This window comes from Archocentrus centrarchus, chromosome 16 (genome assembly GCF_007364275.1).
Source record: "Archocentrus centrarchus isolate MPI-CPG fArcCen1 chromosome 16, fArcCen1, whole genome shotgun sequence".
In the NCBI taxonomy this organism is placed as follows: domain Eukaryota; kingdom Metazoa; phylum Chordata; class Actinopteri; order Cichliformes; family Cichlidae; genus Archocentrus; species Archocentrus centrarchus.
The window spans coordinates 25,589,094-25,615,185 of record NC_044361.1 but is presented as its reverse complement, the minus strand read 5'-3'; the positions used below and the strand labels follow the sequence as shown (position 1 = coordinate 25,615,185).

Genomic DNA, 26,092 nt, shown 5'->3' with positions numbered 1-26,092 from the left:
TGTGTGTGTGTGTGTGTGTTATTGGCACCGCATTGGCACGTCAATAAGATGAAGACCAGTGTGAGGTTATTGAAGTTATTTTTTATTTATATTAGACTCTCAAGTGTAAAAGGATGCCATTCAAAAGGAGCATTGATAACCATACAAACTTAATTCAAGGGTTAACAGGGTCAGTTGGCGAGGAAGGGGGGGGGATTCAATGAAATCTCAAACCGTACCATATATACACAAAACATCTTGGAGAGATCTCAGAAACCCAACACTATACATAGTTATTGCTAATTATGGTAGGGCTACTGCAGCACCAGTAGCAAGAATCATATTGCTATGTACCTGCTGTCATGGCATGGGATTTCTAATTCTCCACTCTCTTAAAAACGGGGTCACAGTAGCCCTCAAGGTTTTTTTTTTTTTGTTTTCTTTTTTCTTTTTTTTTGTAAGAGCAAAGGTTCGTGATTATTCAGATATAGACAGTGAGATACAGAGTACCATAAAGGTAATACAAGGGAAATACAGAATTGCCACCTATAAAAAGTAATTAAAAAAAAATTATACCAAGTGAAGGAACTGCATAACCATTCACAGAAAAAAAGTGTCATTGCTACGTGCCAGTGCTTTTTTTTTTTTTTTACAACAATATTTATATAAAAACTTGAAAATAAAGTGGTACAGATACATTTAAGAATATAAAACTACAACGTAGTAACGTCAATACCATTCTGACTTGGCTCACCACAGATTACACAGAGTCTGGACAAACGGAGGGAAGAATTTAGGCCAAGCGGACTTGGTTTAAAGCATAACCAAGCAGCAGAATCGCTGTCAGTCATATCTTTTAAGTGCTTTTAATAATAATAATAATAATAATACTCAGTGGTACTGACGTTACGCACTTTGACACCTAGCATTCATTTTATTTAGATTAGTTTCTTTTTCATTTCATTAAAGTGTCCATTCATAAGAAAACTAAACATTTTTTTCTATACATTTTCTAACAAAAAAAAAAATCAACGTGAATACAGGTTCCTCGAATGGGCAGGGTTGGGGTGTGATTGACTTCCCCCGTAACCAGTCAGCATGCTGGGAGAGTACTGTACTTCCAGAGAACGGGACGGGATTCGACGGACGAGAGGTCAAGACGGTCCAAAGTTTTAGGGAGAGAAATTAAAAGAGAAAAGAGAAACATTTGTTATTCACCCGTGTGAAGATTAGCTCATCCAGAGCACGAGACAGCACTTATACTCATTTCCAGCTTCATATTTTTATTCTTGAACTCTACAAGTGTAGCTTTGCATGATTCACAATTTAAATCTTTATAGAAATCATATTGGGCCTTCAACAGCCCCTGAGTTCACCAACAGTTTGAAAGGAAGCCTCTTCCATTTAGGCAGGGTCTCAAACTCATTTTAGTTCAACCATTTCTCACTTTCTTTCAGTGTAAAGAGCCAGTACACGTTTACAAAAGCTGGAGTTATCCAAAGAAGTGCAGTTCTGTTGGTCTGCTGTCATTACATGGACAGCATCAAATCGTAGTGCATCTACCTAGGCACAACTAAAAGTATTTTGCATCCTTATCCATACATCTTCTTCCGCTTATCCGAGGGCTAGTTCATGGGGGCAGCAGCCTAAGCAGAGAAGCCCAGACCTCCCGCTCCCCAGCCACCTCCTCCAGCTCATCCGGGGGGACCCCTAGGCGTTCCCAGGCCAGTTGAGAGATATAATCTCTCCAGTGTGTCCTGGGTCTGCCTCGGCGCCTTCTCCCGGTACGACATGCCTAGAATACTTACCCAAGAGTCACCCATGAGACATTCTAGTCAGATGCCTGAACCACCTCAACTGGCTTTACGATTAAAAAAAACTTCATAAAATCCTTTTCATTTGTGTAGAATAGCAGTACATGTGATTAAAAAAAACCAATCCTTTACAAAGCCATACAGTGGGCCAAAGTGGACCCCTTAGCCAGCTGACTCTGACCTCTGAGATGTATGTGTGACATCCCGGCTAACTTTCTTCTGATTGGCTGCCCCTCAGAAACAAAATGTCTGTACAGCAGACATTACTTCATTCTTTCCTCAGAAGCAACTGGTTATAGTCCATAAACTAGACTGTGAATCTAAATATTTTCATTCTGGGGACAAAATCTAGACTGACTTTGTTCCTGGGCTTTCAATCACATCTTACAGCTGATGAAGTCTGATGAATTTTCAAAGGATTAAATGGTCATTATGAAACTGAAAGCTTGTTCACCTGAAATCAAGTCAGACAGGCATGTAAAAAAGACAGTTTTCACAGTGCTCTATGCAGTCTTCTAAAAACAACTAAGTACTTCCCATGATTCAGCAACTTGAAGAAACACATTTAGCAGCAATAGCATGAAGCGCTTGTTTTCTGTGTGACTTCAGTCTCTCACATTGTAGAGGAATTCTGTCCACTCTTGCTTCAGTTCATTGAGCTTTGAAGGTATTTGTTTATGCACAGCTCTCTGAAGGTCCCACCACAGCATTTCATTCAAGTTGAGGTCTGGTCTGCCATTGCAGCACCCTGATGCTTTTCTTTTTCAGCCATTCTGTTGTAGACTTGCTGCTGTGTTTGGGATCACTGTCCTGTTGCATGACCCAATTTGGGCCAAGCTTTAGCTGTCAGACAGATGGCCTCACATTTGACTCTAGAATACTTTGGTCTAAAGAGGGGTTCTGTGGTCGAGTCGGAGTCTGCAAAGCACCCAGGTCCTCTGGCTGCAAACCAAGCTCATATCATGCCCCCCAGGGCTTTCAACCCTCACCAGCAGATGAAGTCTGAATCGAATTATCAAGGAATTACTTGTGAAAGTTCGCCTGTTAAAATCAGGTTATTTATGGGTGGAGATTGTCTGTGAGACGACTGTGAAATGCAGTGGAAACCTTGTTGAAAACATTGTCAAACTGCTGTTTTTGTGGTTAAGAAAAAAGATGAATAAAAGGGACTAAGCATCAGTAATTTGTTTAGTCAGTTTTCTTAAAATGGTCAAGGTCCACTTAATAGATTTTTGAAGCACTTTTTTCTGCATCTCTAGTCTTCCTTGGCAGATAATCTTTCCAGATAAAGGTGTTATCTGGAAACATAACACTGTTATAATACTATTCCCCCTCATATTTGGAGGGGGAGATAGTATTAAAGTCCTTCTCATAAACACAGTGTCTCTGATAGTCCCAAATGTCATTAACATTAAATGTGCTTCAAAATAAACAGAAGAACCTTGCAGAGGGATTTCAGTTCATTTCTTTTCCCAAGGTTGATAGTTTTTGGTCTAAAATGGCCAAGTATTGATAATAAAACATGATGATTTCTTTTTAAAGGTATTAAACTGCTGTAGCAAAAATTAACACCAGCCCACAGGATCCTGGAGGTTGCTGGCTCACCACCACTTCAGTCTGTTTGCTACTGGTTATCAACGTGAGCATGAGCACTAACAGCAATGAAAAAAATGGCACAGAGTGCGATGGTGTCACAGGCACAGAGGAACTCACAGAGGGGGGTGGGGACTGCCTGTCAGTCAAGGGTAGGCTCTCATAGCCAGGGTTGCCATTGGAGGAAACGTTTGGAGTCCTGTATAGAGATAGAAAGAGACAAGGACAGAAGAGAGCGGGAGAAGACGAATGGAGGATAAAGAAGACAGGGAAAACAGGGGTGAGACACATTGAGAAAGACAGAGGGGTGGGGGGAGCCGTAGGATGACGAGACCCACGGACAGGTAAAAAGAAAGAAGGAGAAAGAACGATTAGAAAAATAGTGCGGAAAACACAGCACTCAGTAGAGCTATTATTACTACTGGCGCTCAGGCAGGACACTGTGAGCACCAGCAGCAGACATACAGTCCACTCCTGACTGATGCACAACAGGATTTGCACAATAATCTGCAATTACACACATTTAGGACTGGGTATGACTCACCAGCTGCATTTCAGCCATGATGTTGCTTTCCTAATGAATTTGTTTATCTGCATGATAAAACCCAGAAAGCTTTTAAAGCAGTCCCGAGCAGAATCCATTTAAGAGGAGTGGACTGTATTTAGCTGAGTTTCTAGACAGTCTGGTTAAGTCATCCTTGTATTTGTGCATTAATATCAGATATGGAGTCAAGACGATCCACTGGCTTTAGAATAATAAGTAAAATTAGTAGCACTAACTATACTTTGATTTTTACATAAGGAGTAAAGGGGGAGATAGAACAAAATAAGATGAAAAAAACTGAAGTGTCAAAGAGGGATACAGAGGACCAAAACAGCCAAAAACAAATATAAATAAGGAAGTAAATATATTACTTTAAATGCACCAAAAATATAATGTAATATAAAATAGAAATGTAGACACTGATTAATTTATAAAATGTGACACAAATTGATATTCATATTTGTATTTGTGAACCTTTGTATTAATTTCCTTTATTCATGCTCTTTTCCATTTTATGCATTTATTTATTCATTTTTAAATTAATTTATTTGTACAATTTAAAAAATAACGATGAATTTATCTCACATTTTATAAATGTATTAATGCCTGCATTTCTCTTGAACATTCCTTTGGTGTATTACTTTATTTTCTGAGTAATTTATTTACTTCTTTATGGATCTTTTATTTTGGCTGCTTCAGTCCTCCATATAGGGACAACCAATCAGGAAATAGGAGGAATTATGACAAGAAAAAGCAGGAGGACAGGTCTGAAGAAATAATCTGAGAGATTTAGACACCACAGTGAGGTGACGTGATGAGAGTGATGCAGGAGGGTGTGTGTGGAAGGGGTTACCTATAGTCAACCTGAGCCTCACATCGCCGGAGTTTTTACAAGCGCAGCCTCGTCAATGACACCCTGCCCCCCCCCAAACACAGCAGCAGCGCGCTGCTGTTTAGGAGACAGGACGCCATTTGAGACAAGATCTGTGAAATGACCGAGTTGCCTACGTCGTCTGTCCTGAAACACTTGACAGACGAATAGACAGACACACAGACAGACAGACAGACCTCTGGAGCTGTGTCTGTTTCTCTGCCTACACTGTAGTCCATAATGACCTGTCTGTGTGTCTGTCTGCAATGCATGTGCTTAACCTGACAGCTCTGTGGATTCAGCCTAATCCTGTGTGTGTGTGTATGTGTAATGCAGGAGTGTTTGAACCTGGCTGACTGTCCTGCACTCATCAGAGTAGCTATAACTGTGCTATAATACAATATTCTGAGGGGGGATTTCAAACTTTGCTAAAAGACTATGTGTCTGCACAAAAAAAGAAAACAGTGCTCTGCCAGTCTCTGAATTTACTGAGCTTTTTGTATTTTCTTGGACTTTTACAGTCTGGGGGGAGAGGGGGGGGGGCACCAGTGTAAAAGCTGCTCATGGATCCAGATGTTGAAACAGATCAGAGCAACTTCCTTTTCTTGTATTTATTTATTTTTTTGTGGGGGGTTCTGTCTGTCTGTCTGTCTGTCTATGTGTCTGTGTTTCTGTGTTACTCACGGGAGGGGTGGCGCGCTAGAAAAGGGGGGTGTCCACCCGGCCCCCGGGTAATTATAGAAGGGGGCCATGGCCCCTCGCTGAGACCCCGAGGACGTCTGTCTACGTGCCTGATGGGAAGTGAAGGGGTCCTCACTCTCGCTGTCCGAGTCTTCGTACTCCTCTGATTCACTGTTGATGACCATGAAAGAGAAAAAAAAAAAAAAAAAAGAGTAGAAAAATTACAATACTACAGTGTCTTTATATCTGTTTCACCTACAGGCTACTGATTTCTGTCTGTGAGACAGCTCCTCTAATTCTCTTGGTCACCATTTAATAAGTATTGGAAGAAAATCCCCAAAAAGGCAAAAGAACAATCACTTCCGAGGGTAAATATGTATGTCTGTACAAAATGTTCAACAAGGAGAATATCTAACTCCTGATCAACCTAATCATAGAGACAGCTCTAATACTTAATGTCTCTAATGGATTTCTATGTATTTGGAGAAAACCAGCTACAATTTACCTCCTGACTTTGTGCTCCTACTGAGCATCAAAGTACTAAACTAAACCTATGGGCACAAAAAATAAATCAGTCAAATGGAGGTTTGGCTCTCTAGTACAGGAAAATACAATGCATGATGTCTCATGCTTAAAATACCAAACAGCAATGTCTGGTACAGGGAAATCCTTGAGGAGGGCACTCATTATTTGTCATGTATGACAAAACAGAATAACAACACTGTCACAACACTGTGGGACAGACAAATGCAAATAACTTCCATGAATAACTTCCTGTGCTGAACAGCCAGCAGGTCTGTACACAGACATCTTCAGTCAGTCACTAACAGATGCAAGAAGTCCCACGCACATTCAAAGTATCCATCATCATTCTGGTTCCCCCCAAAAAACTAACTCATCTACCCCATCAATCTCAGCCCTAAACTCTTCACCCTGAACACTCATGACTGTGTCGCCACCCAAGACAAAACTGTCATCAACAAGTACGCTGATGACGCGACCATCCCGTGCTTCATAAAGTGTGGGGATGAGTCTGCACACGAGGACTTGGTTAAAAACATCACTGTTATGGAGAGGAGAATGACCTCCTCTGCTGAACTGTAAACACCACAGCCACAGGGAAAGTGTGCAGTTGTCCCCACACTCAAGCCTACAGAGGACTGGTGGAGAGCATCCTCACTACTGGCATCACTGTTTGGTATGGAAAAACCACCCAAGCAGAGAGGAAGGCTCTCCAGAGAGTCATAAAGACAGCAGAGAGAATTATGAGGAGTGATCTTCCATCAGTGGACTTCATATGTACACAGTGCGGTAAGAAAAGAGTACAACATATCATCATAGACTGTCATCATCCAGGTGACACCCTCCTCAGACCAAAACAACCAACATACAGCCTGAGATGCAGCAGAGCTTCTACAACAATATATATTTCAACAATGTGCAATATTTTTTATACTACAGTCATTTAAGTGCAATACAGGAATTACTGTTTTATACTTGAATTTAATTGATGTATTATCTTTAATTTGTGTGTATATATATATATATATATATATATATATATATATATTATATATATATATATATATATATATATATATATATATATATATATATATATATATATATATATATATATATATACCAGTGTACCCAGTGTATGTGTACAAGTGGCAGATAAAGGATTTTATCTTAACTTATTAAAGATCAGTGGTAGACAGCAATATCCTATTTTACGTCGGTGACATACACTTTCCCACTTTCTTTTCTCACCTGGGGAAGCTCCTCCAGGCACCAGGCAGGGAGCAGAGGATAGCAGTAAAAGCCAGAGCAGAGAGGAAAGAGTAAAGGGAGAGGTAGAGCAATCCCTCCATCCCATCATAGCACAGGCCTTTCAGTGAATCAATGTAGTCCTAGAAAAAAATGGCAGAAAAACAAAGAAACAAATAAATGAGAATGAAGTAGCACTGGCTTAATGATTAGTTGTCAATTTTCACATGGAGTAGTGCTGAGCTCTTCTGACCACCTTATTCAGACCCCGGCAGTTCAGTAATGCCACCAGCTGATGAAAGTTGCCCTCTGTTGAGTTGAGTATCTGTTGAACCTCCCTGAGTGATTTCTGCAGTCACATAGAATTGCTGAATGTGAGAAAAATCACTGTGGAGGCAGTCCACGTGTAGAAGAAATTGCATTTAATAAAATTATGTAGTGTACATACCTCGGCTTTGGGGAACTGTGTGAGAGCATTTCTGTCCAGACTGGAGAGGTGTGTGTGAATGTTTGAGAGTGCCCTCTGTGACTGGGTCAGCAGCTAAAGCCAACAAGTCAGTGAAGTCAGTGGAAAAAAGAGCTTTTATTTGGCATTTATTTCTCAAACATAGCATTATTATGCTGAGAGCATTGCTACTTATCGAGGGACTAAATCGTTAAGGACAGGACATGTAGCAACAGCTGTGCATCCTGTCCTCAGTTTTTTTTTTAATCTCTTCAGCTGCCCTTGAGAAACTTTGACATTCAATATGCTCACTGACTTTAAATCACTCTGGGTAAGAGTATCAGCATATACCTGCAAATGTAAAATGTTGACAGACAGAGGTGACATTACCTGCTGGAATGGACTGTTCATGCGCCTGTTGCAGGTCAGGTAATAATCCAACACGTCTGAGTGGCCAACAAAACAGCAGTGCACAAAAGATCAACGCACAATAGGAAAAAAAAAAATAAAAAGTGGAAACAGTTGTCTGTCATTACATTGGATTCTGCTAGCAAAAGCACATTTTGGGCTGGAGGTGGGGTAAATCAAGTGCATGGCAGGCATAGAAAAAAAAACAACTGGATTTTCTAGAAAGTGTTGCTCAGATGGGGAATCTGTACCTGAGCTGGTCCCACTGTTGAACTGGGTGGAGTTGAGAACAAACGCGTTTGGATCTGAGCAGAAGTCACTGAGAGCCTGGCAATGCAGCAAGAGTGACAGGGAGAGTGAGAAAGGATGACACACTGACCAACTGATATAGTTGTCTCTACAGATAACTGACAGCATCACACAATATAGTGGCAAATATTGACCTGCCTGCAGTACATGGCTCTCCTGCACTCTCCTTCTATTAGATCACTCTTTCTTTTAAACAGGCCTGTTTTTGAAGATGACGCACTTCAGTTCAGAGAGAGTACTCCCACAAACACTCAGCCTGAGATCGTCCCACCAGAAGAGGGAGTAAGAGGCACACAGAGAGACTGCCGACTGATTGGGAAAGCGATGGCCGGGGGCAGAATAAAGTCGAGAGGCCCACAGCTGGCCTATTGTTTCCCTGTCAGTGACCAGGGACAGAGCAGCCTTGTGTGGACCCACAGGCCTTGGGACATCTCCCGGCAGCCCCAGATGACACTGAGACTCTGATCAGCCATGCAGAAAAACACTGACCATTTACTCTCTTCACACACACTCACACACACACCAACCAAGTCTTCTCTTTAAAGAGAATGACCACTCCTCAAAGGGAAAGTAAAAGTGGACAGCATTCTGTTTTGGACATAAAGATGGTCTTTATGCTCTTTGTTACTGATAAATGTCAGAACGTAAAAAGGTTGCTTAACTGATGATGGTAAGAAATGGCACAGTGACGTAATTTGGTGTGCAATGAAAAGTACAGGCTGACCTTCAGCTGAGACCTGTTCATCACAATTTAATTTAATTTTACAACACTACTTCCTTGTATGCTCACTGTAAAGACTCATGGAGCCAAAGCGTAGCAATGCCTTCAGGTCTGCACTGCTGATGGCAAGCTGATGGTTTCCCCACTCTCTTTCTCTATCACTTACTTCAGCTCGCTCTTGCTCTAAAAGTGATCTCAAGATGCACTCTCCCGCTCTTCCTCTCCCCTCCTCACTCTTGTTGAAAGCACTTCTCTATCTTTACTTCTCGAAGCCAACAGCCCCCACACTCGCAAACACACTTACATGTAAAACACGCACTTCGCTGCATAAACACACTTTGTTCACAAACGCGCTCGTGCACACGCACATTGAATCTTTAATCTCTGCCCCATTTTCCTGCTTCCTTGGTCCTCTGCCATGACTGCAGCGTTCCCTAGGAGGCAGGTCTTTTCACAGTTTAGCACAATAGGCACAGCAATCACGCATAAGCACACATATGCACATTACTTTGGCTTGCCATCAGGGGTCGGCCTCCTAAAGCTCTATTCTCTCGGCTATAGTCAGCCTGTCTGATTTTCGTTCCAGGCTGGACCTATACACCATAGCAGCTTTACTGAATCTACTCACCACCACTGTGGCTGTCTCCAAACCCAGGGAGCCCCAGCTTAGGAAAAGGGCCAGCCAAGCCAGCACTGTCATCCTGTTGGGAGGGAACAGAAACTCTTCAACTAAGAGGACACCCTGGCCCTCAGTGCAGTTTTGTGTGGTTTGTGTCTAAAGATAAAAATGAGTGTGTACTCACAAGATGAGCAGCCAACGAGCTTGCTTGGCAAGTCCCAGCAGGATGAACAGACACACTATGAGGTCAAGGAGCAGCAGCAATACATAAGAAAGCCACCTGTGATAAACACACACACAAATATATTGATGTGTATTAATTATATTATAAATTCTCAACTGCTTAACAGCAATTTGACCAAAATCTTACTCAAAGTCCAATTAGTAATTGTTTAAAAATGCTTTCAGCTGATTTGATTCCACCTTGGCCGGGGTCTTTCTGTGTGGAGTCTACATGTTCTCCCTGTGTTTTTGTGGGTTTTCTCCGGTTTCCTCCCACAGTCCAAAGACATCTAGTTAGTGCGGTAAGGTTAATTAGTGAGTGTGAATGGTTGTCTGTCTCTCTGTGTTAGCCCTGCAACAGGCTGGCGACCTGTACAGGGTATACCCCCCCCCCCCCCCCCATGGCCCTGAACAGGATAAGGAGAAGAGAATGGATTTTTTTTGTTTGTCTGTTTTTTAATTTTTTAGCCACAGCGGCTTTATTCGTGGTAGAGACAGACAGGAAATAGGGGAAAGATACGGGGAAAGACACGCGGGCAAACTGCGACAAGCTGGGACTTGAGTCTGTGCCTGCCCGCACCGCAACACGGTATATGCATGTGGTCACCGGCTTCACCACTAAGCCACCCAGGCACCCATGGATGGATGCTTTCAATTGTTTTCTAACATGGCACATCTAACTATCATCTATGCACCTATTTGCATATCCATCTACTTATATACCTACATACTTACCCATCCATCCATCCTTGCACCTACCTATGCATCTACCTACCTAACCATCCATCCTGTAATCCTTATACCTACCTAACTACATGTCCATCCATCCATCTATCCATCCATCCATATGTAATTACAAGCTACCTAACACAAAACATCGTATTTTATTATCATAGTACAATTTATCTTGCAGGGGTTCTGACACTAAATGTATGAGGAAGCAACTGACACGTTTTTATGGATTTTGAATAAATTCAATCTTGAACCTCTGGCTTCCATGGTTATGCTTCATTTTACTCCCTCTTATGGGACTAAATTTGGCAGTAGTGTTGACTATGGCATCTACAATTAGAAAAATACTTTGTGGAGTATTGTTTTGATTCTGCTGGCAAAAAAATGACGCTTCATAAATCCATTTGCATGTGATGGAGGCAGTTGCCTTTAATGTCTAGTCTAAAACACTGATCAACTGGGTGGTCTCATAAGCAAATATCTATTTCACATTCTGGTTTGTTTAAAACAAAGAGCGATTTTCACTTTTATCGAAGAGATTTTAGAGACACGGCCAAAAGGAAAAGGGAACTAGTAACAAGAAAAATACAAAACTCTTATATATAAATATAATACAATAGTTTAACTGGGTTTTTTCCAAGCCACTGATGTGCAGATTTTATTTTATTTCATCACATTTAGATTCTTCCACCTGATCTTGGATAAACATTCACTCACCAGGAACTGTTCCCAGAATCAAAACTGCTGCGCAAGTGTAAAAAGAATCAGGAAGAGCCTGAACTTTCCTTCCCCTCTCCTTGCAACAAGGGAATGATGTGCTTTGTTTATGAGAACACTGTTATTGCTTGACTGACATTATTTATCATTGCTAGGATATACTCGTTAACTTTTATTTATCAGTTGAAATGTTTCCAATATGGAATATAAAAGCATTCCATCAACCTAATATGTCTGGAAAAAATGGCATTACATCAACAAACACATCTCAATAAACATGCAAAATTTATGAGGAGCTGGGAAGGACCTCTGTCAGCCTCTTACAGCACCATAAGAACAAGGGTGGGGTGGTGTTGACAGACAGCTTGTATATGTTGGAATTTGTAAGACAATGGGGTTTATTGCGGAAAAACCAAAACAAAAAAAAAAGGCTTTCAATCCTGACAAGGTAAACTGGGAGGGAGCTACCAATGTTTAAGTTTGTTGTGACATAAACGTCATGGGCTTTTCTAATTCTAACAAATGCACTCATAAACAAGTTAAAAAAATAATATCACAGCATCACATCATTTTAGGCTGGAAAGCACTGGTTTGGTATAAACTGCTTCTTTTCAGTCCTAATAATGCATTAGTCATTTAAACTGATAAGCTGTTTTGTTCATTTATATTATCCTGAACTGTGCACTCCTTGTAGATGTTTTTATCTGTTAAATTGACCCTTTCTTATCTTTCCATTTAGCACCAAATTCCATCGTTCTTTGCAAGAAACCACTTAAAAGTTAATAAAGAAGTTAATAAATACTTAGAAGAATAGTATTTGTATCAGGACATGAGCCATATATTGTCATCCCAAACATCAATATGGGACCTGTCTGGTTCTAAACTGCAGGCTCACCTGTAGTCCTCATTGACCATCAGTGTGTTGGCTGCCCAGCCAGGTGAGAAGGGGCTGGGCATTAAACCGCTGGTAGGCACCACTGTAGGAGCCACAGAGGGCGGTACTGGGGTCAAAGGCGTGATGGATGCCCCGCTGATACTGCTGTCATTCCCGAGCCCTGCGTCAACGCTGGACCGAGCCAGGGAGATGGAGGAGAGGAGGTTGATGACATTCTCAGATAGCCTCCGGCAGTTCCGTGTCGACACCAGGAAGGGTTTGCTGCCGGTAAACAGCTCCTCCATTGAGGCCAGCGGTCCAGAGACAGACAGCTGCAGTCCAGTAATTGTGTCTGAAATCTTCAGGGAGGAAGAATGTGAGTGAAGTAGGAGTGAAACAACAAAGTGGACATGATAATGCTCATGTGGTGATAAAAATCTTGGTCAGGTTAAAGTGGTAGAGAGATAAATAACTGAAGATGTTGGGCATCTTGGTGCCTCAGAATGGCTCTCATAGTCTAATAATGGACATTTAAGCTTTGATCCTGCACTTATCAAACTTATGAAAGGGGGAAAAAAAATACTTCACCATTACATATATGTGTGGCCATAATTTTAATGGCTTTTCTGTTCTGTTGTGGTTGTATTTATCTAACACTTGCCAGAGACAAGAGAGCTTCCAAAAGCCTTCCAAAAACAAAAAGAATACAAAAAAAGTTAAACATATTTTGAATCTAAAATAATCGATAAAGATCTTCATGGCTGCAGCACTAAGAGAGATGTGAGGTGCTGAAAGGTGCTACTTAATCAAAAAAGCTAATATTACATACCTGCATCTATTCCAAATTTATATACTCAGAATATTTTTTTAAAAATGCATGACTCAAATCAGTCAGATGATTTTCCAGTTGAAGTTATTTCACAATAAAAGCGATGTTTCATTAACGGAACACGCTGTTCATGTTTGTATGCCGTTATCAGTGGTCGAGTGCAGATGTTCACATCAAATGTGTCTGTGTTGTAAATTTCTTTGCATTCACCTTTCAGTCCTGTTCATCCCAAGCCCGCTCAGTGGGATTTAATTTGGAGACTGTGCTGCTCTTTCATTATTCTTATCCTTTCCTAATGTTTTGCTGTAGGGTGAACTCTTGTCCAAGCTGTGCGTTACAAAGCTTCCTGCAGTACAGTACCGTTCTAATACTGAATTAAAGGTTGGAGCAGCATGGCCTTTTCAGCAAAATCTCCTATTATTTCACCCCTCTTTCTTCTATTTCCATATACAGTTGCGTGAAAGAGAGTTTTACAGGACTTTTCGCAGTCCTGTGAAAAACTAAACATACCCCATGATTCAGCAGCTTGTAGAACCACATTTAGCAGCAATAACTTTAAGTAACAATTTTCTTTATGACTTTATCAATCTCTCACATCATTGTGGAGGAATTTTGGCCCACTCTTTTTTTTTTTTTTACAGTGTTGCTTCAGTTCTTTGAGGTTTGTGGCCATTTGTTTATGTACAGCTCTTTGCAGGTTCAACCACACCATTTCAATCAGGTTGAAATCTGGACTTTGACTGGGCCATTGCAGCACCTTGGTTCTCTTGTCTATCAGCTGGTATGTTTGGGATTATTGTCCTGTTCTATGACCCAATTTCGGTCAAGGACAGATGTCCTCACATTTAACTTGAGAATACTTTGGCATACAAAGGAGTTCATGGTTGACTTAATGACATCAAGGTGCCATTGTTCCATGGCTGCAACACAAGCCTAAATCATCTTGGACCTCCCCCAACCCAAAAAAAACAAAACAACTTAATGCAGCTGGAGAACAGCGACAAATTTGAAACTGTGAAAAAGTGTTGTATTTTTGCATCACTCGTTGGTATTTCTTTTGCAGCAACTCTCTACAATGCAACACATCTTGCATTGTAACATCTGTCTTACAGAGAGTAATCTGTTCTTTCATGAGAACATCTGCAGTGTCACAGCAGTTTATTGCACTGTTCACTACACTGAGCCACTTTAATGTCATCTAACATTTGCTATGCTTGGTTATTGCTACGTTCAGTGAGCCATTTCTATTTTGTTTCATTGTGCTTCACAGATTTTTTTTTTTTTAGAATTTAAATTAATTTATGTATATTTCATTTACATTGTTATTATTTGTTGATAGATGTTGTAGTTTATCTATATTTTTTTTACTTATTTAGCTCCTTGTTTTATTACACATTATTTTTCAATTTAATTGTGCTCCTCTCTTTTATGTAGTTTTGTCCTTATTGAGATATTTGTTTTGGCACATTGTGTTGTATTTTATTGAGCTGTGAAATGTAATTTATTCTAATTATTTAAACTACATTGTTACAGGCTGCTAAAGAATAAACAGAGTATATCTTATCTTATTCATGTGACATGTGGGCAGTTTTCCTGGCCTGTGTCACAGCACAGCGCAGTGGGAGGAGGACATTTAGCAGTCTGACACATAAACCACTGTCTGACCACAGAGAAATCAATAAAACTGAAGTTTGTATCTGATTTTCTTTCACTCTCTGCAGACCTTGTGAACAAATTCACCCCATCCGTCTCTCTCTCTTTCTCTCTCACACACGCACACACACACGCACACACACACACACACGCACACACGCACACAAACTCTCACAGTCATGTTGGGTAGATATTTTGCATGACATTTTACTTGCAGAGAGAAGCACTCACCAGCAGATCGATGGAAGCTAGCGTATAATTGGCTGTGAGAAGAGACGAGGTCAACTGATACATCCCATCATTAGCCTCGCTGTTGCCATAGAAACCGATGCCTATGGCAACACTGCAAAAGAGGAAAAATAAATAAATAAAAAGGAAACATGAAAACATTGTGGGAGCGTGACAGAGAGAGAGAAAGAGGGGATAGGAGAACAGATAGCAGAGGCATAAATGTAATGTTTAATTCAGCGTGTATGTACATTTTAAATGAATGTGACAGGAGGAGATAGAGCTGGTGCGGATGTGATATGTGCGCTCTAGATGAGCATACCATCAGTGGAGAGCAGGGGAAGGAATAAACAGATGATGGGGAAAAAGCTGACTCTTAGCATTAACAGTTAAGCTCCGGCAAAGAAAATATTCAAAATGTTAAACATAGCAACGTGTTTACACATTTCTCTGTTATTCAAATATTCAGATTAAGACCCAGGCCAGATGTTCGTCAAATCCCCTCAGACCCAAGAGGAATGGTATGACCCAATCTCCCACAAAGTATGTGACCCAGATTAGAAAGCAGGGGGGGAAAAGGAGGAATGTGTGCCTGTGTCTGTGTGTGCTTTGCATTTCAAACTGTCAAATCTGAATGCTGTCTAATGCAGCTGCATTTTAAAAATGAGACACACTTGTTTTCATATTTGAGGCCAAAGGTCACCATCTGGAGGAAACAGTATGACAATAAATATTTGCTAACAGTAAACTGCAGCACAATTTTTTTCCATTCAGTCCAGAACAGAGAGACTTATTGAGCATCAGAGGAGACTATGACTAACATCACATCACGCTCCATAAGGGGGAGACACGAACCACCGCAAACACCTACAGTCTGTATACGCTGACATCATTAAGGCAGCTGAAATCAAATCTGCTGCACATTATTTCCTGTGATGTAGTGATATATGCTCAGTGCATAGAACTGGGCAGGGAATAGACTGAAATATAATAACAAGCACTGTTGAAGCTTTAAATAGCGCTATGATTTTCTTACACAGCTGAGCCTGGAGCTTCAGATTTAAAACATCTGATGGGAAGCAGAGCTCACCCTCAGTGACTCACACTTCCGTTAAATAACAGCGCATTGGACAGATGTCAAACAGCAATTTTGTGTAATATACAGCGAACACAGTGTACTGACTTGATGACTGCACGGTCACCGGAGCTACAGGGAACACTGGTGGGTAAATGACTGCTGTACCGTGGGTGGGTGAACTGAGATCATCCACAAACACACTAATGACAAAACACACACACATACACACACACACACACACACACACACACACAGCTAACAGTGCTATTGTTGCCCTGTGGTTGGGAAACAGCAATGTCACATGACTGTCAGCTGCTGTCCAGGCCAGCACATCAGTGACTGTGTGAGAGATGAACAGAACACATGACGATGGAGATGATGGAGGTGACAACTTGTGATTCACAGCCTCACTGCTTTTGGAAAGTAACAAAGCACATTTAATACACTAAGTTTAATTTTGGGGGTACGTAATTTGAGTATTTATAGTATGATACTTTTGGCTCATTACACCATATAGAGAGTAGCTTTGCCTCATTAGGGCAACAAGTAAAAGTTTCGAATGTGCATGAATGAATGCATTTTCAAAGAATGTTTTCCCTTCTTAAGTTCTGAATTGGTTTCATTTAAATACAAAAACAGTCTAACAATCCAGGTAGTGCACCTTTTTGATGTACAGTATAGGAGTGGATGTTTTCCCTAAAAAAACTAAGCAAGTGCAGAAGCACTTTAAGCCTGTAAGAAAATTACCCCAGTTCTCATTTGATTTAACACCTCAGTAAATACTTTGCTGATGAGTTTATGGTCTCGATCAATAGTTTCAAGTCTTCTTCGATACAAAATGATGTTCACTTTGCAAATTAGCATCACATTCAGAATTAAATAGACAATAAAGCAGAGTGTGAATAGAGTATGCTCTACTGAAGGAGTGGCTTCCTTTCAACCGACCAGTTACTGCCACAATAACCTGTCAGTCAGGACAGGAAACAGCATTGCATATTAATAGCACTGTGTACATTTAAATAGCTGTGAAATTGTTTTGGGGTGTTGCCCATAGTTTAGTCTTAAAGCTTTCAGTTCATGACTGTTCATTGCTGTTTTTAGTGTGCCTGTCTATATACGGCAGCAGGGAAATTCACTTTAACCAATCAGCTGCGATAACGACAGCACTCCGGGTACTGTTTTAAAGAGATTTTAATAATGAGATTTGTGTGTGTGTGTGTGTGTGTGTGTGTGTGTGTGTGTGTGTGTGTGTGTGTGTGTGTGTGTGTGTGTGTGTGTGTGTGTGTGTGATTTATGGATCCATCTTGCTAAGCATGGACAGTATAGATGGAAAAGAGGCAGGCACTGCTGTTTTGTTTTGTAGACTGTAGAAAAACATGTTTGATCTCCATAAATGTATTTATTAAATATACAAAGTGATTGTGTGTTTTATAATTGGGGGAAAAAAAGCAGTGCAAACTGTAGTGAAGCATTTCTCCCTGAAATGTAGTTAAGGGAAAATTATGATGTATCAAAAAATGGAAATAAAACTAAAATCAAGAAGAGAACATGGGTCATTTTATTTCAAGTACTTAATGTTATTAAGACCAGGGTGTACCCTGTCTCTCAGCCTATGACAGCCGGGACAGGCTCCAGCTCCCTATCTAAGATGGATGGATGGATGGATGGATGGATGGATGGATGGATAGATAATGTTATACTTCTGTACTTTCTATGCGATTTAGAGGACACTGGAGTAAAGGGGTTTCAGATAATAAGGACAGCGTATATTTACTTGGCTCTGTATTATTATGTGATAAAAATAATGAGCAAGAAATGAGCCTAATTGGTTCTCTTTGAATAAAATATCTGGATACTACTGCCAAAAGGCGGCGTGGGAATGTTTGCCACGAAGTATAATGACGTCTGAAAACTCTTTCTCACCAGCAGAGCGTGACAGCCGCCACCGCCACCCACGTGACACAGCAGATTCCCCGCCCCTTCTTCCCACTGTAACCGTGACCCGTGCTGCCATCTTCATCCTCCTCCTCTTCTTCTGATCCTTCGTTCCGGTCACCACGGTGACAGCAGCAGTAGTGTATGAGGAAGGAGAGAACCACCAAGAGGGAGATAACGAGAGCGATGGCTGATAAACTGGACAAAATCAGCAGAGTCTGAAAATGGAAGAGGAGGGGGAATATATCAGAGGATGAGTCAGTGAATGTTAAAAAAAAAAAAAAAAAAAAATGACACTTTGATTCCATTTTTACAAGAAGAAGAGCAATTTGAGAGGGTGCAATACTGACTAATCCTGTTAAATTTCAGAGCTTGTCAGATTGTCCTGCCTCCACTAACAGCAGGAGATGGTTATTAAAAAGGTGTGAGAATATAAATCAAGGATGCAGACACATATAAGGAATGCCCACCCTACAGGACCAATTTAACTTCATAAATGGGGCATAATTCTTGACCATCCTTACTTACTTCAAAGGTTTTAACCCATGAATGCCTGTTTGTCTGTGTACTATGTTGGATTTTAATGTCACTGAGCCATTTCAGCCTTTTTGCTTTTCATCAGGCTCCACATCACAAAATCAACACAACCGAATTGCATTTTGCTCAGCTGCATATCTACGGTATCATCCTCCATCATTTGCCCTATTCCTCCACCTTCCCTCCATTCTCACCTCATGTCCTTTGAAGCTCCTCCCCTCCCTTCCACTCCCCCATGCCTTTTTCCCCACGTTCTCACTCGTTCCCACTCTCTTTCTCTCCCCCCTCTCTTTCTTTCTATCCACACCACTGAATCTCTATTAATAATCTGTGACCTACTTAAATACATTCACTGCCAGTCTCGCTCATTCCCACTCTCACTCACTTTGCCTTCCCTCACTCCGTCTATCTCTCTGCCCGGCTTTCTGTTCAGCAACCTCCTTGCATTACTCATTGCCTCTCTCATTCCCTCTCTCTGAGCACTTTCAGTTTCTTTTGTCTTTCTGTTCTGTAGGATAATTTGAATCCCCCCACCCCATCCTCTTTGTACCGCAGAGAAGTCACAAACACTGTGAGACATGGCTAGCTGGAGCGATTGCATGAGCGCTTGTTGGAAGACAGGGATGAACTCTTGCATTTCGCAGCACAAACAGGACTATGGGGACAATAGCAACTGTGGAAACCTTCTATTGGATTCACGCCATGTAGAATATCTTGCACTACCTGATACCAAATTGCATAAAATAGCTCCAATTTGCACAGTGCAAAAGGGGATTAAAGCATGAAAAGCAAGATAAAGAAATGAGGAATGAGAAGATCTGAGACATTGCACCAATAATTGGGCAGGTTTTTAAAGGACTGTAAACGCCATCATCATGTTACTGCAGGTTGATGTGACATATAGCAATTTATGGGACAATTTATAGCACGATGCAGCACAAGTTGCTTGTCACCCGGTTACTTGATGACAGTAAAATAGTCCACTGTATCTGTAACTGCAAATTAAGTAACAGGGCTGTAATCATTATGCAATTTGGCACCTCAGACTGGACAGCCACAGCACAGCATGTGGTTACAGTGTGGCATGAGTGGCAGGTGTCGTTTACCTGCTGGTACTCCCAGCTGTCAGGGACAAAGACATTGTCCCTCATCTGCATGGAGAAGTCCAGCCGAGGCAGGGCATGACACATCCTCACCCACAGCGAAGGGGTATAGCTGGGTACCGTAGTCATGGCAGCCATTTTCTACTGCCACCGGTCCCCTCCTCCACCCTGTGGGAAGCAAGAAAGAGGGGTCAGAGTAACCAGGATGTGAAGAAAGGAGGAGAGGAAAGAAGTGAAGGAGGAGTGAAGGTCTTCCTGAGCACAGGGTGGAGCTGAGAGGAGAGAAAGGTTACCATCAATGTGGTCATGAAGACCAGTGATCTCCTGAGCTGAGTAGAAAGCTTGGCCAGGCCAAAGCAGCTGTGGTCCCAGGCTCTGACACCATCAGTCTTAGGATCTGAGATGTATGTTTTTAGCCTTGCTTTTACTTGAGGTACCTCATAATTTGTTGCTCTCAATGACCTCATTGCTTTTTTTATGTTTTAATCTTTGCAATTTTGTCATCATATCATTTTTTTTGAAATGTTACAGTTTGGTTGGTAATTTTCTCTTTTTAACTTTCATCTTTGATTGTTTTGTTGGTTTTATCTAAAAGTTTTATGGGTTTGGGGCTTTGCTTGTATAAAAAACAGAATTTGTCAACCTCATGCCAGTATTAACTAAAACATTAACAACAAGCATACAACAAGCATAACAGCAACATGTCACATGCATAACAGCATTATCACCTTTATTTGCACTTTTTTTCTCAGGTTAATATTTTTGAGACATGAGACCTTCTTAGTTTGTGTATGTGATGTGTTCATACTCATTTGTTGAGTCTATTATTCTAAGAATTGACTTAAATGTTAAATATTTCCTGATTTCAATGGTTACATAATGTGCATTTCTGCATATTATAATATCATAAATTTAAAATATGTGGAGTTTTGTGACTAAATATTTAAAGATGAAACGAAATGTTCTTACTGTTTGCCAATTCACAAAGTAAGAGATCTTTCAAGGGGCCAGCTGATAGCTGTGTGGTTAGGCCACAGACCGCATGGGCATAAATTCAGTCAGCACTGACTCCCTGGCTCAGTATCCGGCAGGCTGAACCCTTGATACATGTTGTCTCTCTTTCCACACATTATCTAGTCTCCATCTAATAAGGGCGAAAATGCTTTATAAAAGCAAAGATCATTAAATTTAGATGCACTGCCTAAAACAAACATTGATAACATTGTTATTTATGTCATTCCTTTCCCTAATATAATGAATAGGAGTATATGACAAGGCTCTGCATGGACTCTATAGGGGACATACAGTGCAGGGTCTCTGAAGCATCTTTTCTTGAGGAGTATAAAGTAAAGAAAAACCATGGGCAAGGTACCATGAAGGCCATGAAAGAGAAAAGGCTGTACAATATTTGACCATCTCCCTGACTGTTCAGCATGTCTTACTAAAGCTGGTCAAGGGGAGGGGGTGAAAGTAGGGTAAATACAAAGGGCAAATCCGGTTAGCCAAAACACACACTGGAATACTCATTACAATGAAGGAGCAGAGATGGGACACGGAGCAAGACAGAGTCTGGTAGGCTTCTGATACCGGCTGCCCAGATTAAGAGACCATCAGAGCTTTTCTGTTTAAGAAAGGAGCATTTTAAGGCAGCTCAGGAGAGAACCATTCACAACAACAGCACTGTAGCTTAAATATAGAGGGCCATACAGAGCAGCTCAATGCTGATATCACAGACAGACAACACCCTGCTTCTGATCACTTTTCAATATAATATAAAAGAGATTCTGAACTGAAGGCCTGGGTTGGATTTTTGCGTGTTTTAAAGCTAGTGTGTTTTGTTCAGTAGCTTCAATTAGCACAATGTTCTTCTTTAGAGAGACTTTTTCACCATTGAGTCACCCACACAATGGCTCGGACTGTTACAAGCCACTGCACATAACTGTGTTAAATACTGTGCGTGACAAAAGTTTTGATTTTGCCACATGTCACATTCAAAGCCAAAACAATTTGGCCATTCAGTTTTGGGTCGGTTGCAGCCAAGATTGAGTTAACAGCTCACCCACGGGGCAGAAGGGGCTGCCCTAAGCCCATTACAATAAGCCTGTTCACCTTAATGGTTCCAGCAGCCCAACTGTCACAAATCAAATCACAGCCAACACTCTACTTCCCTTATTAAAAATGTACTGAACATAATGGTTCATACACTGTAAGAACTACATCCATCCAGCACAAATCAGCAGTATAAGCAGACTTCAGTACTAAGTCCTCCAGTATTGCATTTCCTACTGTACCATTTGTCTTGAGTGTATTTATTAAGTTAGCCATATTGAAGAATGCCTATGAGATGCATTTATCAGACTTTGAGGGTAAAAGCTCTTTGAGAGGCATAATAAATGCATCAGGGACAAATTCTACATCAAAGGAGAACCTGTTGAGAAGTGGGTCAAGATGGAAAAGCAGTTCCTTTGATGGACAACAATGCAGTGAATTTCACTGTGAGGCCCATCAGTGGTAACGGAAGCAGAAAGCCACACATAAATGCCATTGCTAAATAGTTAATGGTAAAGAAATGTGAGTCATTAGCCTGAGAGCAAGTTATCTGTATCACTTCATGCAAAAAGAAAATTAAGCCGGCCAAGGCAGAGGAAAGAAGAAATGCGCAGCTATGATAGATGTCTGGTCAAAGTTCAGGTAGGATTCTCCTGCAAGCCAAAAAGTAGAGGCAACCTAATGAGGTGCTGATGGAAGTTTGATGGGGGAGGTGGTTACAGTCCAGAAGCAGCAGTTACTCAGCAGTTGTCATAGACAAGAAGCCTCAAGTTGACATGATGTTTCCTGCCAGCTTGTTATTATGCCAGCTACCATTGCATAACGGAAGGCAAATAAATGTGATTTTAGGCACAGTCGGCGGAGAGAAAAGAAAAGCAAAAAAAAAAAATACGTGAGATAGGGAGAGAGGAAAACCACAGATTCTCACTAAAGCAGGAGATCTGAGGAAAGACAAAAAGAAAAAGAAAATAAAGCAGGAGAACAAATGTGTGTTATGTTCTGTCTGCATGGAGCCAAGAAAAAACAGTGGATGAAATCAGTTGCTTTATATGAGACTCCATGATGTCTGAATTTTTTATTATTTTTTTTAAAAAGAGCCATTTTGTGAGGCAGCTAATGGGAACAAGGCTGAAGCATCTTCTGTCAGCTGAATTTAGGATCATCTTTAGCACAGGGAAAATCATTCTGCACCTTTTCTTTTTTTTATGAGGATACACCTCCTACACCCACCAACAACATATAAATAATGATGTTGGCTTGCTGCTGGAACTATGCATGTTTCCAATTTGCCTCATAAAAGCTGTTATCATTCACATTATAGCCTGAGTGCAGCTTCTTAACAGCAACCTTGATAATCGTAATTTATGAGACAGCAGTAAAAATCCTTGTGACACTTCACCAGCCAGAAGAAATTAATGAACATCTCTGTATAGGATAAGAAGTAGCATTACTCCAACATGGAAAAGCCATGGGATCAAAGGGATTTTCAAACCTAAAATTAATTTTCTACTTCCCATTTATTGTCACAATTAATGTTCAGCTGCAACAAATGAACCTTCAAAGTGAGTGGAGCTGACCGAAGGTAAGTGAGCGCAGCTCGTAGTCAGTAAGTCAGTGCAAATCAGAGCTTTGATGTGTGCAAGGGTCCTTCATGACATGAAGTTGAGGGTGTCACAGTGTGCTAACACTGCTGATATTAAATAATCTTGCAGATTGTGAGAAGGCTGAGACATAAGAAGCTATAATTTGGCGTAAAATCACTGGCTTTCCCTGTCAAGCAGCAATAAAACATTACATATCTCTAAAAGGCAGAGGACCCCCATTAAGTATAATGGTTAAAAAAGATAAGAATGGATCCCTTTTGCAGATGCAGTCTAATGGTTTCATGATCATCCATTAATCATATTTGCAGACAAATGTGAGCCCAAATTGGGATACAAATTGGTTACATTAGTGTAATGTATATCTTTAGTTTATTATATTTCAATTCATTAATGGCCAATCTCTGCACAGACATGAGCACTTAAATATAATCAGTGAGAGGGGTCAGTCTCTTACCTCTGTCGTTTGTGTCGGGAGGTTTCTCTCTCCTTCTGTCTCTTCTCTTTGCCGGTGTCCGTGAAATATTTAACCACTCAGAGAGGTATACTGCCAGCCATCACCGCTTGATGCTCTTGAGAAAACATCATCCTGAAAAAATGGCTTGAAGACATGCCAAAAATATGATGAAAAGCAAAACAAAAAAAAAAAAAAAAAATTAAGCCAGTAGTTCAGTTAGTTATTTAAATATTAAATATAACTGGCCAATAACTGTCTGGTCATTTGATGACAGTAGAGAGGTGCTTGTGTTGATGGATGAGAGAGGATCTCTGAGTGAGCGCGAGTGAGTGAGAGAGGGAGAGAGGGAGATAGATGGGGGGGGGGGGGGGGGGGGGGGGGGGGGGGGGATTAAGATTGAGGAGACACCCCTAAGGGACTCTTTATCGTTGCATTGTAGACCTTCATAGCTTAACACCCGAGCGACTTCACAACACCGCAGTGACACGATATTACCCAAAGATAATTAATCTGTTAACGCGGATTAGTGGGGTCTAGCCCCTAACTTGCTTGATAGCAGGGGTGCACTTCTAATGCCGACCCCCACCAACATCAACCTGACCAATCTCTGTCCAGAGTACCAGACTGAACCCTGACCAGATTAACAAGAGAAAGAGTAAAAATGCAAAGCTGCCAGCCAACTGTGTGCGCTAAACAAATCAGGAAAATAGATTTCTTTTAAATCCACTCACATGTTGGATGCACAGTAGTGAACTCCTCTCTGAATGTGATGAGGGCTAATGAGAGGTGGAGATGCACAGAAAATTGGGGGAAGCGAGGCACACTGAGAAAAAAAATGGGGAGTGGGAGATGCAGAGAAAGGCAACATGAAATACTGAGTAGGAAAAAAAAACAAAAGTGGGTTCCCAGGGAGTGATGCTCAGAGAAAGAGGAGGGAGGGAGAGAGATGGAGCGAACAATGAACAGAGAGGGGCAAAGCAGCATGCAATGGATTTGTAGGCAAAACCAGTTTTCAGCGGAGGCTGCAGGACAGCATCAACACTGATTCAGGGACGGGGAGGCAGCGGAGAACGTGCAACGTGACACAAGTGATGAGAGTGCACCGATGGAGATGCTCTCTGTGGGGGATTGGCCTGAGAAATGCAAATTAACGGCATAATGTTGAAACACAGGAAGAACAAGTGAAAAGAGTACAGTGTTTGTCTGCCACTGGAGAAAGGGGGGCAGAAGCAGGCGAGCGAAGAGGGAGGGGGCGGCGTTAGTTTTTCTGTGTCACTGAAAGAGAGTGGGGGAAGGGAGATAATGCAAGTGAGGGAGCACATACACGATTGAGAGCCAGAGAGCATACTCACTGACTCATATAGCCTATGTATAGTGTTTATGTATCTGGGATGAAAAATGGGGAGAAAAAAAGACAGAAAAGGATGCATGTAAGATTTCAGCTCAGGGAGCGTTTACACAGCCTCTGTGTGGAACAGCACCGGATTGAAGGCATTTATCACTGCACTCACACATCACCACTCGCACGACTTTAAAATAACCAATTAAAAAATTTAATGCACATGAAAATCTAGTGGTTATAATCATCTGTAAACGAGTATAAATCGATCATTCTTTTGGAGCACAGTCCATACAACATTCCCATAAAACCCATTGTACCAGTCATTGAATTATGAGTTGCAGAAAACAATTCTAGTCATTCATGCCCATAAAAAGAGAAAAGCAGTTTGTCTTCTTCGTAAACAGTTTATGTATTCTACATAAGCAGGTTTGAATTTATTGTCTGTGCAGTAGTAAAACAGTACAAATGAAGGACGTTTACAGGCCAAAGTTAACCCAAAACTCCTCATTAGGCCCATCAGATACAACATATTGCTCAAGGGAAAGCAGACTATTTATGACTGAAAGCCAATGAAAAAAGATCAATTAAAACATTTTTAAACTTCTAGACAAAAATAGTAATATTATCAAACTCATGGTCCCGAAGTCAATTTGACACAACTATGATTGCGCTGCAGCTGATGTTTGCATGAACAGTTCTTTGTGGTTTTCAGTGTAAATACACAAAAAGGGTCTCTAGTGAAAAGCTATTTGGCTTATTGATTATTGAATAATTATGGATTCATTTCCAGATTTTCCAAATATGATTAACTAACAAATTAAATGAATATTGAATAAAAACCCCAACCCAATGACCTTGTTCACCACTGAACCAGAAGACTGGTGACACTCAGCACATTATAACATAAAAAAAAGTGTGAAGTAAAGCCAAAGAGCCATAATCATAGTAAAAATGAACAGAGCAAACATTTTAATGTGAACT

At 40.9% G+C, this 26,092-nt stretch overlaps 1 protein-coding gene across 3 annotated transcripts; it reads right to left on the bottom strand.

Moving 5' to 3' along the window:
- Nucleotides 1-61: 61 nt before the first annotated feature.
- ttyh1 (tweety family member 1) lies at nt 62-24,736 on the bottom strand. Of its 3 annotated transcripts, none has more exons than XM_030750520.1 (16): nt 24,501-24,736; nt 23,770-23,913; nt 19,666-19,830; nt 18,011-18,240; nt 15,013-15,124; nt 12,321-12,658; nt 9,939-10,034; nt 9,764-9,836; nt 8,357-8,432; nt 8,088-8,143; nt 7,701-7,793; nt 7,509-7,601; nt 7,256-7,395; nt 5,486-5,653; nt 3,507-3,585; nt 62-1,091 (listed from the first exon to the last, which is right to left on the bottom strand). In XM_030750520.1, exons 3-16 carry the CDS (start codon nt 19,798-19,800, stop codon nt 1,008-1,010), a joined length of 1,773 nt encoding a protein of 590 aa, XP_030606380.1. In that variant the 5' UTR covers nt 19,801-19,830; nt 23,770-23,913; nt 24,501-24,736; the 3' UTR covers nt 62-1,007. The 3 variants fall into 3 exon arrangements, with proteins under 3 accessions (XP_030606380.1, XP_030606381.1, XP_030606382.1); XM_030750521.1 differs by having other exon boundaries at nt 23,770-23,901; nt 24,501-24,566; XM_030750522.1 differs by lacking the exon at nt 24,501-24,736 and having other exon boundaries at nt 5,593-5,653; nt 23,770-24,076.
- Between the last annotated feature and the right edge of the window lie 1,356 nt (nt 24,737-26,092).